At 53.7% G+C, this 26,116-nt stretch overlaps 1 protein-coding gene across 2 annotated transcripts in view; it reads left to right on the top strand.

The window, feature by feature from the left end:
- The window catches only part of VIPR2 (vasoactive intestinal peptide receptor 2), a 63,676-nt gene extending 38,738 nt beyond the window's left edge, over positions 1-24,938 (top strand). Inside the window, exons 5-13 of one of the 2 annotated variants that reach the window (XM_057731971.1) lie at positions 4,245-4,342; positions 14,266-14,407; positions 18,441-18,591; positions 19,252-19,312; positions 20,298-20,367; positions 20,902-20,993; positions 23,822-23,951; positions 24,046-24,087; positions 24,669-24,938. In XM_057731971.1, the coding sequence (XP_057587954.1) occupies positions 4,245-4,342; positions 14,266-14,407; positions 18,441-18,591; positions 19,252-19,312; positions 20,298-20,367; positions 20,902-20,993; positions 23,822-23,951; positions 24,046-24,087; positions 24,669-24,842 (960 nt within the window). In that variant the 3' untranslated portion in view covers positions 24,843-24,938. The remainder of the gene's footprint in view (positions 1-4,244; positions 4,343-14,265; positions 14,408-18,440; positions 18,592-19,251; positions 19,313-20,297; positions 20,368-20,901; positions 20,994-23,821; positions 23,952-24,045; positions 24,088-24,668) is intronic. The other variant, XM_057731972.1, reaches the window with a different exon arrangement.
- The last annotated feature ends 1,178 nt before the right edge of the window (positions 24,939-26,116 follow it).

Genomic DNA, 26,116 nt, shown 5'->3' on the forward strand with positions numbered 1-26,116 from the left:
GAAAAGGATATTTTGAATGTTTTTAATTATACTGTCCGGTGGCTTTCCAAAACATGTGTCGATGTACATTTCCACTAGGAACAGATGTGATGCCCACTTAGCTAACACCTTCACCCGCAGTTTCATATTTTTCCATTATCACCAGTTTTATAAACCAAAAGTAAAGCTACACCTGGCTCGTTGCTGATGGCTTGGGCTCCTCCTAGGCCACGATGAGCTTGCTTCCTTTGCCTGCGTCCCTGTTGGGATGTCTTCCCTCCCGTCCACCAGGCCTTCCTGAGACTCTGTCACCACAGCTGTGTCTTCCTGTAGGTTGGGTTTTCTCGTTTTCTCGTGCTGCTCACTGTGGAAACTCTGAGCTGAGACACTCAGGTGGAGCATTCCTGAACTGGCTGCACGTGGGACCTGGCAGATGCAAACGCGGGCTCTCCTGGAAGGAAACCCTTGCCCAGGCCTCCCAGATTCCCGTACATCAGCCCCAAAGATGAGCTCACACCTAAGTGTATGAACTACACAAAGAGCCAGTCAGCAGATGACACAGTGGAATCACATCCCCGAAACTGGAGACTGGATTCATCGGGCACAGAATACCAATAAGTGCATTTAAGATTTTTTTTTTAAATAGTGGAAATTGAAAATAACTAAAAACAAGATACTCTAAAAAGGGCCTAATCTGGGGGAAAAAATAGACCTAAAAAGAAAGAAAATCAAAACATACAGAAATCTGTTCCATTTCTTTACACTAACAATGAAATATCAGAAAGGGAAAGTAAAAAAAAAAAAAAAAAATCCCTTTAAAAATTTGCATCGAAAAGAACAAATACTGAGAAATAAGCCTGACCAAGAAGGTGAAAGACATATGCTGAAAGCTACAAAACATTGATAAAGGAAATTAAAGATGATTTTTAAAATGGAAAGGTATCCCCTGCTCTTGGATCGGAAGAAGTGCTATTATTAAGATGGCCACACTACCTGAAGCAGTCTACAGATTTGATGTGATTCCTATCGAATTACCCACAGCATTTGCCACAAAACTAGAACAAATAATCTTAAAATTTACGTGGAACCAAAAAAGACCCAGAATTGCCAAAGAATCCTGAGGGAAAAGAAGAGAGCAGGAGGCGTGACCCTCCCAGACTTCAGACAGTGCTGCAGAGCTACAGTCATCCGAACAGTGTGCTACTGGCGCAAAAACAGATGTGGATGCTTGGAACAGAAGAGAGAGCCCAGAAATAAACCCACACACCTGCGGTCAATTAATCTTCGGCAAAAGAGGCAAGAATATACAAAGGAGGAAAGACAGTCCCTTCAGCAAGTGCTGTTGGGAAAGCTGCACAGCGGCATGTAAATCAACGAACTTAGAACACTCCCTCTCACCACACACAAAAATAAACTCAAAATGGCTTAGAGACTTAAATATAACACCATAAAACTGCTAGAAGAGAACACAGGCAAAACATTCTCTGACATAAATCAGAGCAGTGTTTTCTCAGGTCGGTCTCCCAAGGCAATAGAAATAAAAGCAAAAATAAACAAATGGGACCTAATCAAGCTTATAAGCTTTTGCACAGCAAAGGAAACCATCAACAAAATGAAGAGACAACGTACGGACTAGCTTGGAGAAAGTATTTGCACATGAAGCATCTGACAAAAGCTTACTTTCCAAAATATACAAACAGCTCATACAACTCATGAACGACAGCAAACAGCAAACAACAACAACAACAACAAAAACCAGAAAAGAACCCAACCAAAACATGGGCAGGAGACCTAAATAGGCTTTTCTCCAAAGAAGACATGCAGATGGCCACCAGGCAGGTGAAAAGATGCTCAGCATTGCTAATTATCAGAGAAACGCAAATCAGAATTACTGTGAGGTATCCCCTCGCACCGGGCAGAGTGCTTGTCGTTAAAAAAATCTGCAAATAATAAACACTGGAGAGGGCGTGGAGAAAAGGGAACCCTCCCTCGCTGTTGGCGGGAATGTAAATTGGTGGCGCCACTATGGAAAACAGTATGGAGGTTCCTTAAAAACCTAAAAATAGAGCCACCGCATGACCCAGCAGTCCCACTCCTGGGCGTGTATCTGGAGAAAACTGTAATTTGAAAAGACACACGCACCCCATAGCAGTAGTATTTACAACAGCCAGGACATGGCCTACATGTCCAGCGACAGAGGAATGGATGAAGAGGGTGTGGTGCATGTACACAATGGAATACTACTCAGCCATAAAAAGAATGAAATAATGCCATTTGTAGCAACATGGATGGACCTAGAGATGGTCATATTAAGTGAAGTAAGTCAGACAGAGAAAGACAAATATTGTATGATATTACTTATATGTGGACTCTAAAATATGATACAGATGAACTTATTTACAAAACAGGCTCACAGACGTAGAAAAGAAACTTATGGTCACCAAAGGGCAAAGTGGGGGAGGAGTCAATTAGGAGATTGGGACGAAGATATACACACTACTATATGTAAAATAAACAAGAAGGTCCTACTCTATAGCACGGGGAACTATATTCAGTATCTTATGATAACTTATAATGAAAAAGAATCTGAAAAAGAATATATATGTATGTATACACACACACACACATATATAACTGAATCCCTTCGCTTTAAGCCTGAAACTAACACAACATTGTAAATCAACTATACTTTAATTTTTAAAAGTGAAAATCAAGTAGATATCTCAAACAGCACGTCAGATACAGATGAAAACAGAATTCCGGAACAGGGAAGACCGATCCAAAGAAAGCGCCCAAACACGGCAGAGGGCTGAGGGGCCGGCATTGGGCGGTTTCCGGGGTTGGCTGGAGGCCCAGCACCCATCCGATCACCGTCTCGGCAGTGGAAGCCCAGCCCCCCAGGGACCCAATAAAAGGAAATCCACAGCCAAGCAACCGTGGCGAAGGGAGAAAACACCAACTCGCCGAGAGGGCTGAAGACAGGGTGCCCACGCGCGGCCGGAGCAGACGCAGGGCCTCCCAAGCAGGGGGCGCGTCCTCGCTCGGAGTCCACCCGCTGAGCCGCTGCTCCGGCTTGAAGGAGAAACAAAACCTGACGGGTCCGCGAGCAGCAGACCCCCCGCCCGGCCCCAAGCGTGCCTAAGGAGCGTGCTTCGGGGGAAAGGAGAGACCAGAAGGAAGAACTGAGAATCAAGAAGGGTGTGAGAAAAAAGGGAAACGTGGGAAGACCCAGCAAAGGCCATTTAAAGCGATAATAAAGGTGGGGGGCGTAAACGGAGAGCGGGTGAGACGCAGTGGCCTGCGGCGGGCCGCGCGAGGCGCAGGGGCGCGAGGCCCGCGCGGGAGGGACCACCAGGAACCCCGTGGAGGCCGCCGCAGACCGCGAAGGCGTGAGCGCGCAGGGTCGGGGCCCAGGCCTCGGTCGCGGGTGGGCCCTCGGGCCCGCGTGCTTTCACCCCGCGGCGCGTTTGTTCCGGTGTCTGCAGCTGTGCGTGTGGGCCTCGCGGGGGTGTCCGTGCTTTCGGAGGGTCCGAAAGAGTTCGTTTTCCGACGGTGTAACCGGAGGGGTGACCGCAGGTGACGCGGCGGCCGCTGCTCCAAGCCCCCCGTCCGCCTGCGGGCCCGCGTCGGCGGGAGAAGGGAGAGCGGCGGGACCGAGGCCGGGGTCTCCCGGGACGGGTCAGCGCCCCGGCAGCTCCCCCGCGGGCCGGAAGGCGCTCGGGCTGCCGGCGGGGCCGCCTGCCTCCCCCACGCTCAGGACCTCGGCCGAGGCGCGGGCGCACCCGCTGTGTGCGGCGCAGGCTGCCCCGCGGCAGGCCCGCCTGGGTCCCGCTGACACTGGCCGTGGCTCTCGGGGAGGACCCCAGGGCAGGGCCCAGCGCCCACCCCCGCGGGCTGCGCGCTCCTGGAGGTGAAGACGCGCTCGGCTGGTTTCTCCCGTCCCACCCGGGGGGCCGCTTGGCTGGCGCCCGGCGGCCTCGCCTCCGAGGGCGGCCCCCGTGCGCTCCGCTCGCGGCCCCAGGCGGCCCCCTCCAGGCAGCTTGGCTTCGCGGAAACCACCCGAGTCGCTCACGGTGAGGTGCAGGCAGCAGGCAGGTGCAGGCACCGTGGCTCGGGGTGCAGGCGGGCCTCCGGGACAGCGCTGCCGCGGCCCAGCCCCCGCAGGCCGTCCCCGTCCCGAGGGGACGACGGTGGGCCCTGGGAACCCGTCCCCTTGTCCGGCGCCGGCCACTCGAAGCTTACGGATGCATTTTCCTCTCTTTCAGATCACGTTTTATATTCTGGTGAAGGCCGTTTACACCCTGGGCTACAGCGTCTCTCTGATTTCCCTTACAACCGGAAGCATAATTCTTTGCCTCTTCAGGTAAGTAGCAGACGTGAGCCATTCTGCCAAAAACGTGAGACAGGAAGTCATCCTCTTAGGCCGCCTCGACCCACGGGAGGCGGGCAGAAACCACTGGCCCCAAGCCCTCCTCTGTGCCAGGCCAACCAGACTCCCTCAGAAAAGGCCAGCACGAAATATGACGCTAATGTTGACCCTGCATGTCTCATACGAGGACACAGTACCCAGCACCGACCATGAACAAGAATGCAGTTCAGCTGTGACTTACTAAACAGCACGACGCAAATGCTTTGAAAATACGGAGGCACCCTGGCCTTCTCCTCCCACTCAGAAGCACCCACGTCTGGGCCTCACCGTGGGTGCTCTGCGGAGAGACACTGTCATGTGTTCAGGAGCACGAGGACAGGTTCAAGTCCTGGGTCAGTCTCTCAGCAGCTGTGTGACCTTCACAAATTGCTGAACCTCTCTGTGCACCTGTATGGAGGCTGACGGAGCCTACACAGCATGCGGGAGGCGCTCTGTGAATAGCACCTGTTTTTCCCCCCGGCTACTGGACCCTCGCTAGGGCTCTGGGAGCTAATGACAGATGCTTCTATCTGGGAAAAGATTTTAGTTTTTAGGATTGAATCCATGTCTTAAGCATCACTCGCCTTAAGTAAAATGGGTGATATCCAGCTTCTTTTAACAAGGTTTTGATCACCTGTCAAAAAATAATCTGTAGAGAACAAAGAGCTTTATTTGGGGCCTTAGGAATTGCAATGCAGGAGACACAGATTCAGGTGAAACTGAGGGAAGAGAAGGCGCTGGGGGTTCATGAAGGCGAGAGCCACAGGAGGTTAAAGTTCTACTGGCAGGCATTAGGGTTGGCTCTGACGCAAAAGGAAGTGCTGTCCTTAAGGGACAGGCTGTCGCGAGTTATTCAAGGTGGGGTCTGATATGCATCTGAGTTTCTGGAACATTGTGCAGACCTTCTGGACGCCTTTGTCAGGACAGCAAGTGGTCAGAGTTCAGACTCCAAGCGGCTGAGACAGGGGTGGCCCCACTGCCTCGTGGCCTCTCGCTCCATTTGGCTCTCTTGGCAACACCGACTCCATTTTTACTTTCCTTCCACACACCACATCTCTTACTTCTTTTTGCTAAAATATAGTTCACATGTCAGCCAATCTTCAGATAAAATCAGTGCTATAACAAATGGAGTGTTTTTAGGACGCTGGGAGACCCATACTTGGAAGAAAAATGAGTGAGTGCAGGCGATGGAGCTGGTAGCCGAAATCTCGGCAGACGCTGAGCGGTGCTTCTCTAGTTTCAGGTGTCTCGGTTGCGTCAGACGCTGATAATTCTCAGAAAGAACGAGACCATGCCTTTAACCCAGAACTGCACTTTGAAAAGTGTGGGGAAGACCTGCCATGTTTCATATGAGTAAAAAAGTTCTTAAGAAACACTGGTATAACGTTAATATGTGTTCTGCTATCTTCTGTATTTTATTGTACATTTTTAAATCTTGAAAAGGTTCAATATAAAATAGAAGGGAAACATTTCGGGAGGTAAGCCAGCACAAAGAAACTTGAATTAGAAACGTTTCCGTTTGTTTTTAAAGAGCTCCTATCTCGAGCAATCCACACGCTTGACATCAGCCACTTCCCTCGGGTTGAACGTCGTGAACCACCCAGCCTGACAGCACTTCAGAATTACTGCAGAGGTGGTAGTGACCCGCTAAGAGACTCTCAAATGCTTCTGTGCGTTTCACAGTCTTCTGTACACGGACGGCGTTCACCACCTGCAGGCGACACACCTTGATTATAACAAGGACGTGTCTGCACCGGCTGTCTTTCTGCTGCTGGTTCAGTGTGTAGTGATCCCTAGAAAACGCGCCCAGAGCCCAGGGCTGGCGGACAGCCCTGGGCTCTGCCTGCACCTCAGGCACCCTTCCGGCCTCCGTCTGCTGGTGCCACCTCCCTGGAGAGCTGCGAGACGGAGTTGATGCTAAAATCCACGTGATAAAAATAACACGCTCCATTGTCCTGGTGATTACACCCAGGAAACAGAACTCTTTGCAGTCTTCGAACACTTATTCTCCAAAATAGCCCATGAGTTAAGAGAGCATCAAGCAGCCATGTTCGTACTTTACGGCAGAGAAATGGGGCATCTCGTCCTTCATCCCTTTCTTTCCTGAAGGTTATGAAGCCTTGGGTATCAAATGCAGGGCCTGGTTGTGTGTGGGGGTGGAGGGTGGTCACTGCCGCCGGCATCCTCGAGCTTGGCCTGTGGTGCAGGCCCTCACGGGGCAGCCTCAGCCCTCACGGGCCCATAATAGCAGAGTCATTGCTAACACCCTGTGCCGTGCGTTTCGTGGGGGCTCGTTAATTTGGTCCTTACAACACCTCCCCCAGGAGCGTCCTCTTCCGTCCCAGTTCTGCCAGTTAGAAAGGAGGCCCCGGAGGTGCCACAGGTCCCAGGCGGCTGAGCCACGGCCACCTGCACCCCGTCCACCTTCAGGATTCCACTCACGTCCTCATCAGGGGACGGAGTCCAGCCTGGCTCATCCGGAGACACCCTCTCAGTTACATCCAACCTCCCTTAGATCTGTGCCCGGAAATGAAACTTCAGATGTGTGGTGAGGAACGGCGCTGAGGGACTCTGCAACGTGACTCACGGGGACGGCGGGCGGGAGGGGGCTGTGCCCCCGGAGCCGCCGCCGCAAGTCCCGAACCCCACTCCGTGGAGAGACGTGGAGAGGGGAAGAGGGGGAGAGAAAAGGGGCTCAGAGAAAAGAAGAAAAGGAAGGAAAGGGTTTGGAGAGACGAGAAGCCCCAACACGGGGAGTGCGGGAAGCCGGGGCAGCGACTGCAGGCCAGGGTGGGCGGCAGAGCCCGCCGCCGTCAGACCGGCGCGGGGCCGCTGAGCTGCAGACCTGCTGCCGCGTCGTCTTCCCTGCCGTCGGGGCTGAGGCGCAGGTCGTGTTAAACACCCAGAACTAGGCCCTTACGAGTGGGGCGCGCTCGGCGTGCTGCGCGGCGCTGTCTGCAGGCGAGCACGGCGCCCAGGGCGCTGGGAGCCCTCTCGGGACCGCCGCGCGTCCGTCTCCACCCGCTTCCCAGAAGGTGACCGTCACTCAGAGTCCTGCCACCACACGCTGCTTTTGCCTCTTCGGATCTTCCAGAAGGGACGCCCGTCTCCGGGCTCCTCCGTTCAGCACGTTGCGGGAGTGCATCCGCGTGGTTGCGTGTGGTCCTCCCGTCCTTTCTCTCTCCTGCGTGACCGTCACACAGCTCATTCATTCAGCGTCCCCGGAGGTGGGCGTGCCGCCCGGTCTGGGGCGATGACAGGCCGCGCTGCTGTGAACGTTTGTGCGTCCTCTCCCGCTCACGTGTACACACTCGCTCAGATGTGTGTGCGCGCATGCTTACGTTAGTATTCACACTTCCTGCACATTTATGTCTTTCCTGGGCGCAGGCCGTGCCCAGGTGTCGTCTCCCCAGGTGCTGCATGCGCCTGCCGGCCATGCGGGGGTGCCTTCCACTCCACCTCCCACCAGCATTTCGTACTGTCAGTTTTACAAGATGTAGCCATGCGGTTCGGTCTGTAATAATACAGAGTAGTGCTTTTAATTTGCGTTTCCCTGGTGGATAATGAGATCATGTGTTTGAAAACTTTTTTGTTTGCAGTACCACTTCAAGTGTTTGCTCATTTTTCTATTCAGCTGTCTCTCTTCTTTTTCTTTAAGCTAATTTTTAGGAGTCCTGTAGGTGCAGCCTTCCATCAGATGTGGGCACACAGATTTTATCTCCGGCACTGCGGTTGGACTCTATACTCCCCTAATGAGCCTTTTGACCAGCGAAAGTTCTTCACATTAAGGAACTGTTGACCATCTGTCTCCATGGTCAGAGTCCCCTGAGCCTGTAAAGTATCTCTGGCATGTTCTTCTTCGTTATTGTCTAGGAATGTTATTATTCTAACTTCTCATGTTTAGGTTGTCGACCCTCTGGTGACTTATTTTTGTGTGTGGTACGAGTAGGGGTTAAGGTTCATTTGCTTTCTCCGCGTGTGTACCAGTTCCTCCAGGACCAGTACCTGCAAAGCCCACCTGTGCCAGTGCGTTGCAGAGGCATCTTTGTGACTGTGTATCAAGGGATATGATGCCCTGTTCTGTCCTGTTTCCCTCTTCATCTGCCACGTGCCATTTTTACATTGTTGTAATTGCTGTACGTTTATAATAAACCCTGACTTCCAGCAGTGTACATCTGTCATCTCTTCTTTCTCACTAGGAAGAGCTTGGTCATTTGCACTTACATGTGAATTTTTTTTAATCAGCTTGTCAGTAGCCATTTAAAAAACTCTGCTGGGGTTTCATTTTGGATTGCCTCGGATCTGCAGCTCAGCCTGGATAGACTGGGCATCTTTACAGTTTTGAATCACCCAACCAGTGATTATAGTAGATCCCTCCATTGATTTGGGTTTCCTTAATTTCTTTCAATAATGTTCTGTGGTTTTCTGGGTAAACGTCATGGACATCTTTGATAGTCTTGTGAGGCATTTGTTTATGCTGTTGTATATATTTGTGTAAACATAACCTTCTAGAAAAGGAATGGATTTCTGTATATTAATCTTGCTTCAGCAGTCTTGCCAAATTTATTTATGAATTTTATAATTATTCTGTAAATTCATCTGGATTCTTCTCTATGCAACTCATGTTTTTGTGAAACACCGTGTGACTAGAAGTGATGATAGGGGACCACCTTTTCTTTTTCTTTTTTTAATAAATTTATTTATTTATTTATTTATTTATTTATTTATTTAATTGGCTGTGTTGGGTCTTTTTTTGCTGTGCACAGGCTTTCTCTAGTTGTGATGAGCGGGGGCTACTCTTCGTTGTGGTGCATGGGCTCCTCATTGCCGTGGCTTTTCTTGTTGTGGAGCATGGGCTCTAGGCACGTGGGCTTCAGTAGTTGCAGCACGTGGGCTCAATAGTGGTGGCTCATGGGTTCTAAAGCGCAGGCTCAATAGTTGTGGCGCACGGGCTTAGTTGCTCCGCGGCATGTGGGATCTTCCAGGCCCAGGGATTCAACCCGTGTCCCCTGCATTGGCAGGCGGATTCTTAACCACTGCGCCACCTAGGAAGCTCCACCTTTTCTTATTTTTGAGCTCAGAGTGAACGTTCTTAACATTTCACTATAAGCATGACATTTGCTGCAGATACTTTGAAGATACTCTTTACCAGATTAAGAGCATTCCTTTCAGTTCCCAGTGTTCTGAGGTTTTAATCATGAATGGGTGCTGAATTTTATGATGATTTTTCTGCGTATATTGAGATGAGCATATGGTTTGGGTTTTTTTTAGTTTTCAATAACATATGTTTATAATAATGAATCTAAGAAATCACAGAAAAGCAAAATAACAAGAAATACATTGACGATTTCCATAAATGTAAGTAGTACTGAATTATCAGGAGAATTTCAACTATCCAAAAATCCTCTCATGTAGAATGCCTTTTCTCCAGATGCCACTAAAAAAGTATAATTGTATGTTGTGTGTATATATATACACACACAATATACATTATATATGCATTACCATTTAATGCAGTTAGATACTTCTATAGAGTTGAAAAAGACCTTAGAAACCCTCTGATCCAACACCCATACTATAAGCATAGGCAGAATTCGGTGACTTGCTGCCAGTCATGACGTCCATCTAATCACTGGACATTGGAGAGTTCTGGAGCGTGTGGTTTTTATCATTTGTGCATTTCATGTGAAAAAATGAGAGGTAGGTTTTCTGATATTAAATTACCTTTCATTCCAAAATTAACCCTGCTTGGTGGTGACACATCCTCTTACTGTACAACTGGGTTTCATTTACTGATGTCTTGTTGAGGGCTTTTGTGTCTACACTCATGAATCTGATCTATAATGTTCCTTTCTCATAACATGAGGCTTTGATATGACAGCTGTGCGGGTCCACAGGTGAATAAGAGAGTGCCCCCCTTCTCCCTCTGAAACAGCACGGGTTAGATAAGGCAGCATTTGTGGGATTCCCCAGCGAAGCCATCTGGGTGGAGAGCTGTCATGTGGGAAGGTTTTATTTTTAGGTTCAAGCTTTTAAAAACAGACATATGACAATTCAGATGCTCTCTTTCTCCTTATGTTAGTTATAAGTTGTATTTTTCAAGGAATCTGTTCATTTCATCTACATTTTTATATCTGTTATATTTTTCATGTATAAAAAAAGAGTCATACTGGTATCTTGTTTTTCATTCCTGGTGCTGATAATTTTCATTTTCCTTCTTTGTATCTCGATGAATCTTACTGTGTAAAGCTTTATCAGTTTTATTAGTGTTTTCCAGAACCAACCTTTGACTGCAGTTTTCTCTCCTGTATGCTTATTTATTAATTTACTGACTTGCCCTCTTATCTTTATTGTTTCCTTCGTTCTGCGTCCTCTGGTTTTGGTTTGGTGTTCTTCTTCTAGTTTCTTAAGTTAGATGCATGTTCAGCCTTTCTTGTTTAAAATGCATTTATTTATACGTACACATTTCCCTCTCAGACCAGCTTTAGTTCCATCTTTCAAGTTTAAATATGTTTTCCATTATCATTTAGTTCTAATTTTTCTAAACCCTTTTTAAAATTATTTTTTTAACTCATAGGCTATAAAAGACTGTAGCTTAATTTCCAACTGTTATTAATTTTCTATTCATCTTATTAATAATTTCTGGCTTAACTCATGGTAATCAGAGCGCCTACTGCATGAATTAAATCCTCTAAAATTTGTTGAGATTTGATTTATGACTCAGAATGTGGTCTGTTTTGGTAAAAGTTTCATTTTCATTTGAAGACAATATTCTGCAGTTATTGGTCTGTATGCTACATATGTCATTTACATAATTTGTCAATCATGTTATTTAAACATTCTAAATTTTACTATTTGTTTTAACTACTTGTTCTATTAGTTACTGAGAGATGTGTATTTACATCTCCAACTATAATTGTGGACTTGTCTATTTCTTCTATTTCTTTCACTGTTTGTTTTATGTATTTTAAGGTTATGTTATTAGGGGCATACCCATTGAATGTTTTATCTTCCTATTAAACTGTCTATGTTTAATAATGTCCCTTGCCTAAAAAAAAAAAACTACCTTTATATTAATGTAGTTATATTAGCTTTCTTTTATTTGATATTTGCAAGATATATTGTTTTCTGTGCTTTTACTTTGAACTTCCCTGTTTTACATTTGAGTGTTTTACAAGCTCTATTTAATTGAGATTTGCTTTTTAGTTCCAGTCTGACTATTTTTATTTTTACACTCACATTAGACTACTCCTGACAACTTGGAGTTTCACCCACCTCTTGTCTCTTTGCTGTCTGTTGTCTCAGTGGCTGTGTTGCTCCTGCACTCACTTCGTGTTTCTAAGTTATCAAGTATTTTGATTATTCCAATTTTTCCCTTTCAGATTATTAGTTGTATATTCTATCATTCTCCTTCTGGTTTTCACCCCATCTTAACAACATGCATCCTTGTCTCATGGCTGTTAACCTCCAGTTACTATTTTTACCGCTTCCCAGTCAACTTGAGACTTCACAACATTTTATAAGTCCCACAAGGCATGATTACTTCTGTTGTTGTTTTGAAAGTCAGTATTCACTTAGCGCTGCCCGTCTGTCTGTCTTTCCTGGCGCTCTTCCTTCCTGAGTCTTCACGTTTCCATCTGGGATCATTTTCCTCCTGCCTGAAGGTCCCCCTTTAGTGTCTCCTTCAGCACAGGCCTCCGAGACGGCTCATGGGTTTTGATTGCCTGAAATCATCTTAATTTTGCCTTCATTTTTGAGGATATTTTTGAGAGTACTGAATTCTTTGTTGGCAGTTATTTTCTTTCCTCACATTAAAGATGTACATCATTATTTCTTTTGCAGAAGTCAGCTGCCAGTCTCACCATTATTCCACTGAAGGATGAGTCTTTCTCTGGGTGCTTTGAAGATTTTTTTCTTTGTCTTTGGTTTTTAGCAGCTATACTATCATGGGCCTTAGTGTGGTTTTCTTTTTAACCCTCCTTCCTGGGGTTAGTGGAGTTTCTTTCATCTGTTATTATATCAGTTTCAAAAATTCTTGGCTAATAGCTCTTCAAATATTGCTTCTACCGTATTCTCTCTCCTCTCCTTCTGAAACTCCGTTTTCACATATGTTTGACATTTTCATCATTTCCCATGTATTTCCTATTGTTTATATTTTTACATTATTTTGTTTCTCTCTACTTTAGACATATTCTACTGATCTATTTTCCAACTTATAATATTCTGATTTACTGTGTCTAATCTAATGTTAGACCCAGCTATTTAATTCTTAATTTCAGCGTTATTTCTTGTTTTCAATTTTCCATTTGATTTTTACAATTAATTCCATCCTTTAATAAGGTTCTCCATATCCTCATCAATTTTCTTGGATATATTGATCAGAGTAATTTTACAGTCCATGTCTTAAAATACCAGTATCTGGATCTCCTGTTCTGTTTCGTTTTTGTTTTTGTTTTTTTCCTTTTTAACTGCATTTGATCATTTGGTACTGTTTCTGGCATGCTTATTAATTTATTACTGAAATTACATGTAATTAAATTGTAGATACTTTAGATAACCTCTTACTACAGAGAGGATTTAATTTTTCTAGCAAGATTAGCAGACCAGCCCAAGCCAGGCGGGACTGAGTTGATTTGAGGCCATATTTCAGGCTCCGTGAAGGCTGGTTTGTCATTATTCCTGAATCAGAGCCTTTTAGGGCTTTCAGGTGAAAACCTGGGAGTCCTTCTACTCATCCAACACATGAACACTCTGGGAAATGGAAAAAGAAAAGGAAAACCTCAGTAGGTAATTGCCTGCTAAATGTTGGGCTCTCCGTGTTTTCTTTTTCTCCAGAACCTTTGTTGCTCGAGTCTGTTACCTTGAAAGCCCTCAACTTCCTCTGTTGTCCATTCCGTCCCGTGACGCTGTTATAAGCTAATCGGCTGCTGTGCCCTGAGACAAGGGTTGGCCGGCAGGAGGAGGAGGGTGCCCGCAGGGCGCCGGTGTCTCCCGCCTCGCCAGGGCCCTGTCCGTTGAGTCCTCGCTGCCTCGGCCGCCCTCCAAAGCTCATAGACAACGTTTCAAATCACGTTGACCCCTCAGTGGGAGGGAAGTCAGATAAGCTTCTCTTCCTAGCCACGGGTGGAAGTCTACTTTAGTGTACATTTTTTAATGTTCTTCAGAATTTTTAAACTTTACTTAAACCTAAAAAGTTAATGTTTAACGATGTTGGAAGTGCGTTTGTGTGGAACAGCTTGTTTCTTGAAGACTCCAAACAATTAAAAGTCAGAGTTAAATCAAGTATCCAATTAAGTCTTCTCCAAAGGGGAATTTAAGTGCTGTAAAATAATTATAAACAAAATGTTCTGACCAGTTTTTAGACAAGCGAAACATCACAAAGTTAAGTTCACAGACAGGTTGTTTGATGTGGGTCTTGCGGGCAGTGTGCTGCAGGGACGGCACGCATGGCCTTCGCGTCTGTGAAGTGGGGGCGTGCCACTGCAGGCTGGGCGGGCACTCAGCTCGGCGCTGCTTTATACCTGCGTGCTGGAGTCCTGTTTCTAGGACTCTGAACTGAGGAGCTCAGTCGGAAATACGGGAAGAGATGTGTGCACAAAAATATTTATCCTAATGCAAAGCTGGAAACATCTTAAATGTACAATAAGGAATAGTTACGGGCCTAACATCCCCGTAGTTAAATGATTAAAGCCACACAGGCAACTATTACGCGGGCCCGTCAGTGTTTCATTATCTGTCTCCTCCCCCTCCCGCCCCCTCCCATCCCCCTTCCATCCCCCTCCACCCCCGTCCACCCCTCCGCCCTCTCCCCCATCCCCCTCTCCCCGCCATTCCACCCCTCCCCTCCCCTCCCCCTCCCCTCCCCTCCCCCTCCCCAGGAGGCTGCACTGCACCCGGAACTACATCCACCTGAACCTGTTCCTCTCCTTCATCCTGCGAGCCATCTCGGTGTTGGTCAAGGACGACGTTCTGTACTCCAGCTCGGGGACGCTGCACTGCCCCGACCAGCCGTCCTCCTGGGTAAGGCTGTCCCTGTGGGCGGGGTCCTCTTAAGGGGGGGGGGGTCCCCACTTGGCACTGGGATGAGGTCCCAGAGCCGGTGCTCGGGCGGAGTCCCAGTCAGGGCGAGGGAGCTCAGAGCAGGCCCGGGGGGCCAGCGACCCAAGGTGGGGACACGGGCGCTGCCCGGTGGGAGGTCGCGGCCGGAGCGCTGCCCCGGGGGAGGCACCAGCGGCGGCTCGGGCCGCACGATCGTGACACGGGTGGGTACAACGCCGTTTTCTTCCCAAATGTCCGCGATTCTGAGCAGTCGATGCTTCCCCGGAACCAAAGTCACCTACGCGGTGAGCGCATCACCTTCGCGGTGAGCGCATCACCTGCCGAGGTGAGCGCATCACCTGCCGAGGTGAGCGCGTCTCCACGGCACCTGCTGGGAGCCCACGCGCGTCTGTGACCCCCAGGCCCAGCGCTCTGCATGAGGATGAATGCCCACTGTTGGTCTCTGCAGTGCCGGCTCGGCCCGTGGCGGACGTTCGTGGGTGTTTAGGGCGTAGTTCAGTTCCGTGCATTTATCGCGCTCCTGCGAGATCAGTCCTTCTGCCCGGTGCTCTGCCGGCGCATCGCGCGCGCCAACGAGAACCCACGCGGCACCCGATCCGCTCGCGGCTCCTCCGCGCGGAGCGCCCAACGTGCTCTCGTCTGCAGCCACGCGGCTGGATTCGTCCTCTGGCCCCGTTGCTCCAGACTGAACAGATTTGAGTCGTGTGGTTTTAACGTAGTAAAGCCCTTATCACACCAAAGGACTTCAGCCGCGTCCTGGGCCTGCAAGTACAGTAAATAATAATGAAATTAGCAACAAGATCCTCCAGTCCCACCCCCAGGGGGAGGTGGGGGGCCACCGGGCTCTGGCCCCGGGATCAAGCCTCCCCTGCACAGACGGGGGTGCCCCCCCACCAGGCCCCGAGCAGGGAAACCCGGTTCTCCTCCAGCTCAGAAGCCTTCGGTCCCATCTCCGTGTGTCTCAGAGCTCTGCTGGAAGGAGCCCTCCTTACTTAGCTGTTGGCTAGAGGACGTCGTGACCCTGATGGACCCGCAGACACCAGGCCCTTGACCAGGAGCCGTGCTCTCAACTCGCTCCTGCTGCGTAGATGGAGGACCTGGCTAGCTCCCCGCTGAGGGACGGGGCGCAGCGAGAACTTGCCCCGAGTCCCACCTGCCCGGGGGCACACTCAGAGGCCTCGGGCACTGCAGTGAGCCCAGAACATCTACACGGGAGCACCCGGCCCAAAGCTGAGCGCTGACCAGGCTGCCGCTTGCTGCGCCAGGTGGGCGGGGGGAGGGGGGAAGCCAGAGACAAGGGCTGCAGCCGGGCTGGGGTCTGCACCCTGCAGAGGGTCCTGAGCCCGCTCAGCTGCCGTGTTGGCCCACAGCCCAGGTCAGAATGGCAGTGGGGCAGGAGGAGGAGGAGGAGTGAGCCGAGCCCATCATCACGCACGGGTGCACACACACGCAGGACACATGCACACGCAGGGGCACAGGCACGTGTGGGCTCACACCCAGGCGCACACACACCCTTCAGACTCTCTTCCGTCACAAGTTTGCCTCCATCCCTGGAAAGACAGCTCCAAAGGAAGGGGCTTCGTGTGGTGCCGGGGGAGCCCGTGTCCTCAAGTGTGGAGCAGCTGTGGACACAGAACGAGTGAAACCTCACAAGTGGAGGTCGCCGTGACCATCACCTCTGCTGCTCGCTGTGTGGTGAGGGCTCCAGGCATCAGGCCCACAGAGGCACCAAGGCCCACATGCCCAGCCCTGCAGCTGTCACTTTCGCACGTTTAAATAAAATATCCTGTTGTCTTGCTCTTAGCCAGCACTCTAGGGAAATGCCATCTGTCCCCGAAGAGCCTGAGAGGACACGCGTTTCCAGGTGTGACACCTGGTTTTTGCCTTTGACAACCCTGTTGGTGGGTGTGGTTTTCTCATCCTTTTCAAGGAGCTGGGCCTCAAGGAAGTCAGTGTCTTTATTGGATCATAAAGTGGACCAGGAGACAGAACCCGCACCTCCATCCCCACCAAGGCCAGCCCCGCACACACGTGCGCCTCCTTCTCTGCACTGGTTGGTTTGGGTTTCATCTAAACCTGTGGAAACTGTGCTCCAGTCTAGAGAAACTGAGTAACCAGAGAGCAACCTGAAGCTGACCTTCAGCAGGAGCCCCCACGGACCACAGGGCTCAAGCTCCTGGACGCCCGGCTGTGAGCAGTGGTGGAGGCTCCCAGACAGGGGACGGGTCTGGCCGAGGACCCGCTGGGGTCTGTGCTGGGCGCTGTCCCGGCCACGTAGCCATCGGCCTCTCCACGGCTGAAGAAGACAGGACCAGCACACAGCCGTCACCTCCAAAGCCCGCTGTCCGCAGAGCCCGTTGACGGGGGTGGGCACCAGGACAGAAGCGCAGACACAGCGTTCTAAACATTTACCAAGAAAATGGGATTGGAATCAGTTTAAACACCCTTTTTCTGTGTCCTTTTTCCTCCTTCAACAGGCTGTCTTGGAACTCCTCTGAGTCTGGCGGTGTCTCATGGTCTCCTCTGCATCTGGCATGCAGGTGTGACACAGTCTGTGTGGCCACCAGTAACCGGCACACCCTGGTTTTGTGCCTTCTACCCCACAAGCGTCACTGCACGTGATCTTCGTGCACTAGCACTCTTACCTGTCAGGTGGGGCTGGAGAGAGTCTGGAGGGACCAAAGGGCGCGTGCGTTTAAGTTGTAACAGATAGTGCTGGACAGCTTTCCAAAGGCAGAGATGCCGCAGGTACCGCGGGTACAGGACGTGCCCTCACGCACCGGCCAGCAGGACTCAAGCCGCATTCCCTCCACGGGTGGGCGGAGCTCTTCCTCCTCGACGCCCAGCGCGCCTCTGTCACGACTGCAGAGAGGGGTGCCGAGTCCCAGGGTCTCGGGGTGGTTCTCCTGTCTTCACAGTCGTGTTATTATGTGCGTCTCTCCATTTATGGCGGCCCAGCCCCAGTGCCCAGTGGGCAGCCTCCACACGCCGGACGCCCTCCCAACTCACCAGCAGTAAACCGTAACCACCTTAGAAGGAAGCAGGCCACGCTCCACTTAGGCAAGAGAAACCCAGTGCAAGGCGAGGGGCTCGGGCTTCCTGGAGAGGATGGAGCCGCTGTGAGTCAGGTCACGACCCCGGGCGCCAGCTGGAAAGGCCACTGTGCGTTTCTTGCAAGCCCGCCCGCCCCGTACAGGTGTATGCGAATATGCACACGTATGCAAGGATGTGCACCCCAGCCATCTACATACATATATTTGGGGAGGAGGCTGCAAAGATAAAGAAGGATAGAGATAAAACTGCTGTTCTTTTTTTCAGTGCATTTGTATAGGCTCAGTGATTTAAAGCCTCCATTTCTGTTTGCTCATGACATGGAAATACCTGATATATTTACTTATATGAAGGTCTGAGAGATGAAAAATATATTTATTTTATGTAATACATAATTTTTTCCCCTTCAGAACTCCTGGGGAAATAATTTATTTGGTGGGTTTCTCTTGTTTTTTCCTTTATTTTCTCATCTCTTGTTAAGAGTACACGGTGAGGAAGAACAGAGGAGGAAAAGTAGGAGTGAGTGGGGGGTAGGACGCAGGCGGGAGAGGGGGATGGAGAGGGGGACGCAGGATGGAGGGGTGATGCAGGGAAGAGAGGGGGACGCAGGATGGAGAGGAGGATGGAGAGGGGGACACAGGATGGAGAGGGGGACGCACGGAGGAGAGGGAGGTCACCCAGGCATGCCAGGCCCCACATGGTCCCTCTGGAAGTTACAGGTCACCCTGGGGGATGCTGTGTGCATCTGCCTGGGCCGCGTGCCACCCTCTGTGCTAGGGTCCGAGGCCTCTCCTGCACAAGGACACGTGCCCGGGCAGCACCTCTGTGCCAAGTGCCCATGTGCCTCACACCACGCGCTTGCGCTGGGACCTGGAGCAGGCCGCCTGCCTGAATGTCCTTGTCCGAACGCAGCACGCTCTCTCGCTCTGTCTGTGACACACAGGTGGGCTGCAAGCTGAGCCTGGTCTTCTTCCAGTACTGCACCATGGCCAACTTCTACTGGCTCCTGGTGGAGGGGCTGTACCTCCACACCCTCCTGGTGGCCATCTTCTCCCCCAGCCAGCGCTTCGTGGCCTATCTCCTGATTGGATGGGGTAAGGGCTCCCCGCTGCCGGCCCACGACCACCCCCAAACCCATCAGGTTCCTGATTCCCATCCTCTCTACCTGTAAATGCAGACACTTTCAGCTCAGGAGAACACTGTGCTGCCCCGTAGGTAGAGCTTTTCTAGAGCCAACACCTTAATATTTCTGGGAGCCAGGGGCTGCTTTAAAACTGCCCTGACTCTCATTCCTGGGGTGAACCCCGGTGGTGGGCAAGTCAGAAGGGAGGGGCCCGGGCGGAGAAGGCGCAGGGAGGCCATTCATCATGAGGTCCACGCCCGTCGGCAGGGCTCTGCATCGGCCAGAACTGGAAAGGGGGGAGAGCTGCGGGACCCACACCTTCACAGCGAGGGGCGTCCCTGCAGGTCACTGCCAAGTCTGAACACAGCCTCTCCAGCACGTTGATACCCACGCCCAGAAACACAGAGATCGCTTCCGGCACGTGAAGCCTTCAAACACATATTCAGCTGTCTTCACTGCCTAGTAAGGCATGAGCCTAAGCCCCTGTGTATTTATGACGTTTCCACGTCATCGTTTCATCAGAAAGCCCTCGTCCTTGATAGTCAGGCTAATGAAGGCTCCCATGTGCGTCCCTGCCGGACGGGTCCCGGTAACCAGCGCAGGCTTGTGGTCACCAGGTGTCTTTCTGCAGGCATCCCCACCGTCTGCACAGGTGCGTGGACTGCGGCCAGGCTCTCCCTCGAAGACACAGGGTGAGTACTGTGCCTGTCAGGTGAGGTCGAGCAGCACTGCCTGTGGTCCTGGCCTCACCGGTCTTGGGAAACCAGAGAGAAGCTCCGTCACTGGTCGGAAGGCAGCCTTTGGACACCGGATGGGGCGGGTGTTGGACTTCGTGGGGAGGGACACTGGGGTCGCAGTGCTGGGAGAAGAGCCGGGGGCCGGCGGGGCGGGGGGCACCGAGCCAGGTCTGGCAGTGGAGCCGGGGTTCGGGTCGGCCGGGCAGAGACAGCGCGGCCTCCCGGGGGGGGCCACGCCAGCGCGGCGCTGTCCGCCCAGAGCCCAGCGAGGAGCCCGGGTTGAGTTGGCAGCGGGGGCGCAGCTCTCCGAGGGGGTGCAGCTGGACCAGGACCCAGAGTGCTTCTGCTCTGTGAGCGCAGTGAGCCAGACTCAGGCCCCAGGAGCGCGCACCACGGATGCTGTGCCTCGCGCAGGGCGCCAGGGTCCCCAGTCGTCCGTCCACCGGCGACAGACCACCCAGAGCTAGGAGCTCACGTGGTCCCAGTTTCTGGGTGTGTTTCTGTCCCTGGCGCTTTGGGCAGTTCTCCTGGCCTCAGCCTGCCTCACACGCCACGGGCCCCTGCAGGGGAGGCTGGGGCCTCGGGTCTGGACAGCAAACGCTGGGTTCCAAGGATGCTGCACCCTCCTGCCAGAAGCAGATAGGATCCGGGTGGGGGGTGGGTCTCTGCCCCTGCTGGGAGGGGGTGTGAGTCACGGAGGGAGCCGGGGGGTGGGGGGCCCTTTACAAGCCGCCTACCCCAGCTTCCTGCTGGAGGCAATGCTTGGCCATCAGGAGGGACCCCTAACAAGCCCCGTGCACGAGAGGGCTCGTGGCGGGGGCAGCTTCGTTTGGCAAGAGCCCTGTAAGGGCTGAGTCCGCAGGCGGTGAGCTCACCCTCCTGGGCTTGGTTTGTAGATGGGATCGGTGGTAAAGTGATTTTCCTTCCCTCTTGTCAACAGTTGCTGGGATACCAACGACCACAGTGTTCCCTGGTGGCTTATACGAACACCGATTTTAATTTCCATCGTAGTAAGTCATTTCTGTACGGAAACGGGAGCTGCCCGCCGGGTGCGCACGCGGGCAGAGGGCAAGCCCACCGTCCTGTAGTGAATACAGATGGCCCCGTTCTCCTCGGTCTTCTGAGCTCTTCCGTGGTGGGCTCGGCCCACCTCCAGGATGACGTCTCAGTGCAGCAGAGGGCGAAAAGGAGACGCCCCCTCCCCCGAGGGCACCTGGGGGGGGCCACAGTCAGGTCCCCCGAGTGTGCAGGCTTAGCACTGGACTGGATTTCCACCTGTGGGTTTCACAGCTCAGAATTCACGTACTCAGCTCAGCTCCTGCAGCCTGGGGTCAGAACGTATGTGATGCCCAGAGAGACCCTGTCCCGCGCTGACTGGGGGCGGGGCAGGGAGGAGTGGACCCAGGCTGGGCAGGGCCTGGCGCCTCTGAAACAGTGATGCCTGGAGCCCCGTCTTGGACGGGGCTGAGCCACAGACATCCCGGCCACGCCGCCTCCCTTGCAGAGGGACGTCACACGCACACGTGTCGTCTCTTTTTGTGCAGGTCAATTTCATCCTCTTTGTTAGTATTATACGAATTTTACTGCAGAAGTTGACATCCCCAGATGTCGGCGGCAACGACCAATCACAGTTCAAGTGAGTACGTGTTTAGATCCAGCTCTGAGCCGCCCTCACCAACGTCACGTGGCCTGGAAACTTCAAGTCCATGTGTGGAGAGCAGAGAAACTGGGGCGCAAGGACCCCACACATGACCCCAGCTTTTCTCCTTTAGTCCTAGGGGTGTGCTCTTGGCCACTTTACAGGGACCCCTGGAGATGGAGTGTCTTGTCCTAGGGCCAGCGTTGCCATGGCGATTATTCCGCCAAGTCCCTCTCCTTTGTTGCAGCGCGGGTGCCCTGTAGAGAGCTGCTTGTTGAAGTGTTCTGCCCACTCTCACGTTTTGTAATCTGACTTTTTCTCCTTGGCCACACGTTGTTTGTATTTTATATTTAATTCTTTCTCCCCCGTCAGACCGCGGGGTCCAGGCGGCTCCTCGTGTCGGGCCTCGTACTTAATAGTAACTCAGTTGATGCTTGTTGCCCAAATGATAACGTGAAGATGGTTCCCATCATCTCCCTCGTGGGAAAGAGAGCGGAGGTTAAGTAAATCACCCACAGTCATTAGTGAGGATCTGAGCAAGCTGTAAAGGAACTGGAAGATTCTGTAAATTTCTATCAAGATTTATAAAGAAAAGGTAAAGCCCACAACTTGTGTATAAAAGAAAACTAGTTTAATGTGGAGAGGGGTTGGTCAGCCGGTAGGAGCCTTGGGTTCAGATGCATCGGGGCTGGAATTGCATCTGCGGAAGCCGTGTGACCCTGGGCGGGTTCCCCAACAGCCCCCGGAGGGTGGGCCCGCCTGAGCTGTCTCCCTCCCTCCCCTCCGTTAGACAGCAGGGTGGCAGCCCCTTTGGCCGGCAGCCCCATGCTGGGGTATGTTCCAGCCGGAGGCCTGGGGAGGTGACTGCACTGCTGTCTGCCTCGGTTTCCTCACCTGTGAAGTGGAAATAATAATAATAATTGTCACTGAGGTTATGAGGCTTGACAGAGTCAATATTCAAAAGGCATTTAGTGCCTGACACCGGTAAGGGTTATGAAAGAGTTTGGTAAACACACACATCGAGCTGTGCCCAGGGGTGTGGCAGGCTCTGCCCAGCCCACGTCAGAGGTCAGGCCTAGAGACGGGATTCCACGTCAGGCCACAGAGGATAAAGTGACTTCAGCCAGACCGTCCACGTAGCGCTTTTGCTGCTCCGGTAAGAAGCCAGACCAGTTCCTGGCTGCAGCTCTGGCCGCCCTTCACACTGAACTCCCAGCTTCTGCAGGCCACGGCCATGCTGACCCTTTCCATGGTGCTCTGGGAATGTTTGTAAGTGGGTCTTAGAGATGGATGCTTTTATTTTGGAAACAAAATAAAATGGGGATAATAGAATCTGTTCTTCTTCCAGGATAACAAAAGAGGCAGAGCAGTCTTTTCTGTGTATCTATCTCATAACAAAAGACAGATCTCCGGGCACAGGGTCCCGGGGGTCCAGCCTCGCAGTCCCTTTTCTAGAGGCGAGCGCACCACCGATTGCAGATGCGTCGACCGTGAGCGCCCAGCCAGGCTCTCTCTAACATTTACCCAAAGGGCAGCTCCCTGCAGAGTCCAGCCTTCACGCGTGGGGCTGACACTGACCCGAGATGGTAAAGCAGCAGGTGCCCCGCGGGTGTTATAAAGTCAAATGCTCAAGTCCGCGTGTGGCGGCGGCTGAGTGCTCAGTGGGGACTTCTCCGCCCACCGAGGCCCAGGTCGCACGCACGCCTGGCGCAGAGCCCGCGACAGAGGAAAGCCACTTGTAAACGGAGCACGGAGGCGCTCTCCGCTCGGAGTTGCCGGGATGAGGCTGATCGTTGCAGTGGCTGGTGGCTGCTGGGTTCCCCCGGGTACCTGGACGTGCACACACACCACCTGGGGGCCGAGCCCCTCGCTCCTGACAGGCCCCCGGGGGACCCCATGCTCCCGCTCCTCAGAGCACATTTGGGTTGCGGGGTCGGATGTGGCCGCATTAAGTCACCTGGGAAGATGCCCGGCTGCCTGCGTCACCTGACTTAATTGGAGGAGGGGCAGCCTGGACTCGAAGAGGGTGAAGAGCCCCCCCAGGTGACTCTCATTTGCAGCCGTGAGAGTCACTGGCTTGCAGCAGTGGTTCTCAAAGCGGGGTTCCAGACAGCAGCCGCAGCATCTCTGGGCACCTGATAGGAAAGCAAATTCTCAGGTCGCAGCCCAGACTTTGAGTCAGAAGCAGTCTGTGTTTTGACATGACTTCCCGGTGGTTCTGGTATAGCTGGGGCCCGAGAAGCCCTGACTTAAAGGAATGTGACCTGTACCTGCCTGGGGAGCGGGAGGGACTTCTCCAGGGTTGGGGGTCGTAGGATTGAGGTCAGCTGTGTTATTTGCAACACCAGTGCAGTGAGAAGAAAATCTGCTCTTTGACTAGGGAGGGTAGGAGCTGCTCGATAGACAGAGATGTTAGATCCGGTCCAGGTTCCCCAATTCCTCAGATGTCGTGGGGTCCCGAGCAGGGTCGCCTGCTGTCTGTGGGCGCACCCTCTGTTGCACTTGCACTCGGGGCCACGCCTACGGCAGCTGCTCTTTTGATTCAAAAGTAAAGCTTGCCTGCATCCTGCAAACGCTGGAGCGGGGGGTGCTCCGCTGTTAAAACAGAGACACACGAGGCCGTCAGACCTGCTCAGACCCACGCGTCCTTGGCACACCCGTCAAGATGTCTCGTGAGAGCTCTGCTGCCTCGCGCGGCAGAGGGGCGCCCATGGGCGCGTGTGCACACCGCCGTGGTGGGTGGGTGGTGGTAAACTCAGGGGCCCAGGCTGGCCCGCGAGCGGCCGTCGGGGCCGGGGGAGCTCAGGGCTCGCTCTCTGGTGCAGGAGGCTCGCCAGGTCCACGCTGCTGCTCATCCCGCTGTTCGGAGTCCACTACGTGGTGTTTGCTGTCTTCCCCGTCGGCACCTCCTCCAAGTACCAGATTCTGTTCGAGCTGTGCCTTGGATCCTTCCAGGTGCGGCGGGGAGGGGCTGCGCGGCGGCGGGGGGGGTGGGGGGGGGGGGTGGCGGGGCGCATGGCCTCTGACCCAGCGCCCTTCTCGCTTTCAGGGCCTGGTGGTGGCGGTTCTCTACTGCTTTCTCAACAGCGAAGTAAGTCCTTGGACCTCCTCGGGAAGCACAGGTTCTCGGCCTGTGAGCGATGCCTTGAAACACCCCCGAGAGCCCTAGGGAGGGACCCAGGCCTCCGGCCGCCGGCCGCCCGCCCCGCAGGGGACAGCCCAGCGCGCGTCCCCCGGCCCGGCCGTCTGCCACCGCTCTGTTCCTCCGCGGCCTCGCGCTGCGCGGAGCGACTCTTGCACCTCCCCTCCCGCGATCTTTCCAGACTCCCCCGAACCGCCCCCACCAGGACCCAGAACGGGGACCGTAGGGCAGAGCCCTGCGGACGCAGCGCCCACGGAGGTCTTTTCTGAAAAGCTGGGTTAGCGGCCTCGGGTTCTGGGTGCAGCGGCCGCTGCCTCTGGGCTGAAGACGGCCCTGGTCCCGAGTCCCTCCCCCGCTCCGTGTCCCCAAGGCCGTCTGTCCCCCGGCCCGTGGACGTGACACCCTCCGCACCCAGAAGCGGGCCGAAGGGGAAGCAGTTCCCTCACGGGTGTCTTCCCCGGGGGCAGCCGGGGTCCTGCTCCCGGGTCGCCCGTCCGCCTGACCCCCGCCTGGCGCCGCCCCCGCCCCAGGTGCAGAGCGAGCTGAGGAGGAAGTGGCGAGGCCTGTGCCCCAGCCGGCCCTCCGGCCGCGACTACAGGCTGCACAGCTCGTCCATCTCGAGGAACGGCTCCGAGGATGCCCTGCAGGTGCCCCGCGGCTCCCGCACCCCGTCCTTCCTGCAGACGGAGACCTCGGACATCTAGACGCGCCGCCTCGCCGCAGCCGCGCCCTGCCTGGAGGGCCCGGGGCGACCCAGCGCTGACCCCTGGAGCTGGACCTGGCCCGTCCCACCCGCGGAACCGGGGTACCTTGTGACCACCGGGATTCAAACCTAGCAGTTGTCAAACTCCAGCATGTAGGTAATTTTGTTCTTTATGGTCTTTGGCCACATAGACAGACCCATTTTCAAAGAGACCAAGAAAGACCAAGGTGGTAGGAGCCCAAGACTTGGGTCCAGAGACTGTGGACGAGAAAGGGGAATTTCCTAACCCCAGTGCCTGTGCTCGGGGGGCGCAGGCCTGAGCTGGGGTCCCGGCCCCGAGCGACGTGGTCACCCTCCCTCTGCACGGCCTGCACTGCCGGCCTCCCGCCCCCCGTCCCCACGGGGCAGCCCCGCGGTGTGCAGGACACGTAGACGCCCGCTGAGGGAGGGCGTCCGCGGAACTCTCCTGCAAGCCGGGGCCCCGGCCCCCCAGCGCCCGCCCCGCCACGCCCCTGCCTGCTCGCACCACCGTCCGGGCTCTCCTCGCTCTGCTGCCGCACTCAGCTCTCCAACCCCTGTATGCTATGGGGACCCTTTAACAACACGGCCGTAGGGTCTTTGTCCCGAGGCACCACAGACCTGAGCGCGCGTGCCAGGGGCCAGGAAGGCTGAGCCCGGGAGCGGGGCCCGGCGGGCGGGGCCGGGCTGAGGAAGCGGGCTGGACGTCCGGGGGGCTGCGAGGCCCGTCACCCTGCGGGGTCCCTGTGGGGTGCGCCCCCAGGCCCCCGTGAGAGGAGCCGGGCTGCCCGGCTCAGACGACCCGCTGGGGCCAGGTGCGCACGACCCGCCGGGGAGCCAGCCCGGGGCGCCTGGGGCCACGGGCGCGCTCAGGCGTCAGAGGCGCAGCCGGGACATCCGTCGGCTGCCAGGCGCCTGGAGCCGGGCGGTCGGGCCTGACGGAGAGCGGAGGGGAGCGTGAGCGTCGCTCACTGTTAGCAGAGGAGGGGTGACCAGAGGCTCAAGACATGTTGTTTTAAAGTGTTGTAAACGTGAGTGAGAGGTCCCCAACCGGCTGTGCTTGAATAAAGCCCATGTCGTGTCTGTTCACTGGGCGACTCTGACCAGCAAATCCTGAGGCCCCAGGATCTCAAGCTGAGGGCACGCGGAGGAAACGTTCCCACGTCTGACGTGGAGTTGGATGGGGGTGGGGCACGTGGCGGCGCGTGGCCTTTGGAAGTGGCCACCTTCCCCAGGGCACTTGGGCCGCCTGCCGGG

Source organism: Hippopotamus amphibius, chromosome 4 (assembly GCF_030028045.1).
Source record: "Hippopotamus amphibius kiboko isolate mHipAmp2 chromosome 4, mHipAmp2.hap2, whole genome shotgun sequence".
In the NCBI taxonomy this organism is placed as follows: domain Eukaryota; kingdom Metazoa; phylum Chordata; class Mammalia; order Artiodactyla; family Hippopotamidae; genus Hippopotamus; species Hippopotamus amphibius.